Source organism: Anguilla rostrata, chromosome 8 (genome assembly GCF_018555375.3).
Source record: "Anguilla rostrata isolate EN2019 chromosome 8, ASM1855537v3, whole genome shotgun sequence".
Lineage (NCBI taxonomy): Eukaryota > Metazoa > Chordata > Actinopteri > Anguilliformes > Anguillidae > Anguilla > Anguilla rostrata.
Window position 1 is genome coordinate 23,087,664 of NC_057940.1, and position 4,106 is coordinate 23,091,769.

At 38.1% G+C, this 4,106-nt stretch overlaps 1 protein-coding gene across 1 annotated transcript; it reads right to left on the reverse strand.

The window, feature by feature from the left end:
• Positions 1–843: 843 nt before the first annotated feature.
• Positions 844–2,311, reverse strand: ptf1a (pancreas associated transcription factor 1a). Its single transcript, XM_064345588.1, has 2 exons — positions 1,409–2,311; positions 844–1,265 (listed from the first exon to the last, which is right to left on the reverse strand). Exons 1-2 carry the CDS (start codon positions 2,007–2,009, stop codon positions 1,069–1,071), a joined length of 798 nt encoding a protein of 265 aa, XP_064201658.1. The 5' UTR covers positions 2,010–2,311; the 3' UTR covers positions 844–1,068.
• Between the last annotated feature and the right edge of the window lie 1,795 nt (positions 2,312–4,106).

The following is a 4,106-nucleotide window of genomic DNA, read 5'->3' on the forward strand; positions in this document are numbered from 1 at the left end:
CCACGGGAAAAACATGTCAGGAGGCACCTGCAGAATGTGCAGACTGTTCTTGATGCAAATGGAAACTTAAACTTAGTCATGCTTCTATTAAGAATTTTAATGGTCCTTTCTAATGACAGAGATGATTGGAGCACAGCTCAGATGTGTCAAAATTCGCGCCTCAGATTTCCTCCAGATATTGCAGTGCACTATTATTAAAACAATCCTTTATACTGAATACATTTCCACATTTAGTTTTTGTATTTCCTGAACCATTTTGGAAACAATGGTTTACATAATAGAATGCGCTTCAACGGAATTATATTAATATGAACCAAGTTTCATGAAAACAGGTTAATAACTTCTCCCTGGTATTACCATAGTTGTTCGTTAGAATCAGTATTATAATTAGTGGTACAAAAGCGCAGCTCTGAATGAAGCTGTGTCCTCTAAGATTTGGTACATACTACTTTTCACACATATGTAATTGTTATTCATAAGCAGATAAAACGAGCCACTCCCACTTTATTCAGATCAAGCCATTATTGAGCTCATATTCTAAATATGCATGATGAACCGGCTACGCTTTTCTCTTGTTTATTATTCTCTTTCAAGCATGGAGATATCTCGAGATCCAGAATTTATGTTTAAAGAATATAACGGGGTACTCGTTTTCAGAAAGAACTTGTAACTCTTGTGCATGGTTTCATGAGGGTTATAGATATTTTAAAATGGGATATATTTTAATATGTGATGAATTGTGAATAGAGCACTCGATGAAATTTTTCATCAAAAAGATCATTTATTTATGAAATACAGAAAAATAAATTATTTATAATTTTTATATAAATATATTTTCTTCTTTAAACACGAAATTTTTAGTTAAATAAATGTATATATTATACAAAATCAGACATTTAAATACATATATACTCATTATCTTTGATTCTACAACAAAGGATGATTGCCATTCTCTCTTTCACTCATACAGTCAATACACTCATTCTGTTACCAGCATATATAAACATTTCTACACCCATACAATTAAGTTATTCAGTTATAAACATTTGTTTTTTAAATACATAGTTTTTACATAAAATCAAAGGGTGGTTCGTTCTCAATGTTGTTTAAGGATTTCAAATGTAATTTTCTCGGGTCTTCTGGAGTCCACACTTTGGCGTTCCGGATGATATTCTGCTCTTTGAGCTGTTTCTCATCAGTCCAGGACAGAGAGTGACCGGCAAGTGGAGGCAGCCCATAGTCCGGGTCACTTGGAGATGGAGACCCTAAAATAGAGGTAGAATTTACACATACATTAGATTTTCATTTGAAGTCAAACCTCATATAATACAACACCCACATCAATTATAATAATAACAATAATAAATTGCTGCTAGTAGTACACTATAACAGCTTCAAATCAACTTACTTGTTCCCCTGTGACAGATAATAACTTTCTTAGGCTGGTTTGACGCGTCACCGTTGGGATGTCTGATCGGTATATCAGAATGCACAAGCTCTGCGAGGAAGTTTATGTATCCTATTGCTAAGCGTAGAGTATCCACTTTCGAAAGCCTCTTTTCGTACGGCAGAGTGGGAATGTGAGATCGTAGTCCTTCAAAGGCATCATTGATTGACTGCATCCGTCGGCGCTCTCGCACATTAGCTGCCTGCCGCAACTGTTGCATCTCTACTTCGGATCTCATGCGTCTTCGCCTCTTCATTAGGAGTCCCTCGCCCCTTATTTGGGGGGACATCTCGGAAGTGCTGTCAGCGCAGCCATAGGAGAAGGTGGATGAAGAAGAAGAGAAAGAAAAGTTGCCAACATCACAGTACTCCCCGTCGTGCAGTATCCTGTTGTCAGTGTAGTAATCTTGTATTTGGCTGGTGAGAAAGTCTACATCGTCTTCCAGAAAATCGTCCGTGTCCAAATTGTCGCGTGAGGACTGATCTGTAAAAAAATCGTCTTCGTCGAAGTAAGGGGAGGAGAAGGAGTCCAATCCCGTGAACTGATCTAACGTAGTGTCCATTTTTGTAGTTGTCTTCCTGTTGCCCAGTAACAACAATTGCTTGCTCCTTGCTCTGTCTCTGGATGTTTAAGTCTTGCTTCGGCTGAAGGCTGGCACGCGAGGACTCTTATAACTACATCCATAGTCGCGTGCCATTAACCAAAAGAGCCAGCCAATCAGAGCCAAGTTTCCACTTCGTTCTAAGTGGCTATTGTACACCTAGAGATAACGCAGCTCAGTACGGAGCCCGATCTCCGGAATGAGATGTGAATAGAGACTGAAGGTTAAATGGGCAATAAAACAATCAGGTTGCACGTGGCTTCTTAGTTTTATGCGTAAATTATTCAGTAAAAGCAATGAACTCTGTACGGCAGACTCTGCTTCAGTTAACGTCCTTCATGAGGCTGACATGTAAATTAAAATTAGAAAAATACATAAAAAGCTTTTTATGTTTCTGCGCAGCCTAGATTTAAAAACTGGATCATTAATACATATGATTGTGGATCGTAATTTAGACTACAGAAGCAGGTTATTGTTGATGTGCACTGGGGTCTTTACCGTAAAGATGTTGATCTACATGTCGGTGATTCAATGCAATGATAAAGTGTATATCGTGTTTTTATTTTTGCACACGTCAGTCGTTTTTGTGCCATGGACCTTTTGTCATGTTTTGTTTTCGAAGTTATTGTTTAGGTATGAGTTTTGTTGTGTATCCTCATCCACTTGTGGTGTTATCTGTATCCAATTTCTTTGCACTGTTCTTTGTTGCGTTGTCCTTCCGGCACAATTCATTTCTGGCTCTCCTAACATTATGTGACCTTGGTTTTCATATTCTAAACCATTTCCATAGACCGACACCTTGTTCAATTAAGGCATTGGGGAACTATTGCTGCATTACAGTATTATATTGTGCATATGATCGTAGTCTAATGCTTATTGTAACAATCACAGTATGTTCATGTGTAAATCAAATGCAGCAGATGAAGTAAAAGCAGAAATGTGATGCAGAAGGGTACTAGTAGGCCTAATTGATTTGCTCTTCATTATACTTAAGTAGCCTATATTGCTATACTGAATGATTTAAATACAGTAATAAACACTACATTCAATCATTAAGTTCTTCATCATCGCCACCATCATCATATTCAAAGGAATGCTTCTTAATAAAAAGGTGACCTTAACTTGAATTTGCATGTGCGATGTATGAGAGCTACAAGATTACTTTTTTTATCATGATGATGACATTGGCTGTTTTCAGTTTTAGACACAAGAATTCAACAGGTGTAAAGACTAGCGACTGGATTTAAAGAACATAGATCAGAACAAAAGCACATGCGATACTCGAAGCCTCCTTACGCTTGGTCAACACATATTCTACTTTTCCATGCCGTCTTAACTGAAACCGAATTACAACTGTTTTGTTTAAATCTTAATATAACAATATAGAAATAAGTAACAGTGCTCCGTATTTAATGCGCACATTTTTTTCTTCTTACCACACCACAATGAGTAAAACAAAAAAACAACATAATTCGTTGTTTTTAACGCGTGGAAAGGTCAAAGGACCAGCTTCCGCTGACCCCGTAACCCTGTGAAGGCACATCTTAAAACAGGTACGTACGTCCCCACCTTTCAACAGCCCACCACTCGTGCCTGTACCATGTAGCAGCACTTAATTAATTATCAAGGCATCCAACTACATTTAAACTCTTCACGGTGTTGCTTATAGACCTACACAATGCAGCACAAACGTTTGTGTAAGGGTAACATTGCTGAAAGGAGCCGTTATTTGAGGACAAGACACAGAAATGAAAAGGGAGCTCATCAATCATAGGTTTTAGGACGCTGGTCGGCATGATTGCTTCTATGCAGTGGACACTCGCCTGCTCAAGAAACAATCAGCAGCGAATAAGACCACTTTAGTTACAAAGCAGGGGCGGTCCATTCCTTTCAATAGCACCTACTTTCAGCTACCGTGAACGACTAATTTATGACAATAAGATGTCTCTGTGTTTTAAGACATTGAAAAGAGCATATTATGAAATTGCAACAAAACATAGCGGGATACATACTTGCCATTGATCGAAGGCCCACCCTATATGAAAAAGATCTGCTTCT

What these genes read in the sequence shown, in the direction of transcription:
- ptf1a (XM_064345588.1), bottom strand. Translation starts at nt 2,009, where the DNA reads ATGGACACTACGTTAGATCAGTTCACGGGATTGGACTCCTTCTCCTCC. An exon ending in TATCTGTCACAGGGGAACAA is followed by an intron (nt 1,266 to 1,408) that starts GTAAGTTGATTT and finishes CCTCTATTTTAG; the next exon opens with GGTCTCCATCTCCAAGTGAC.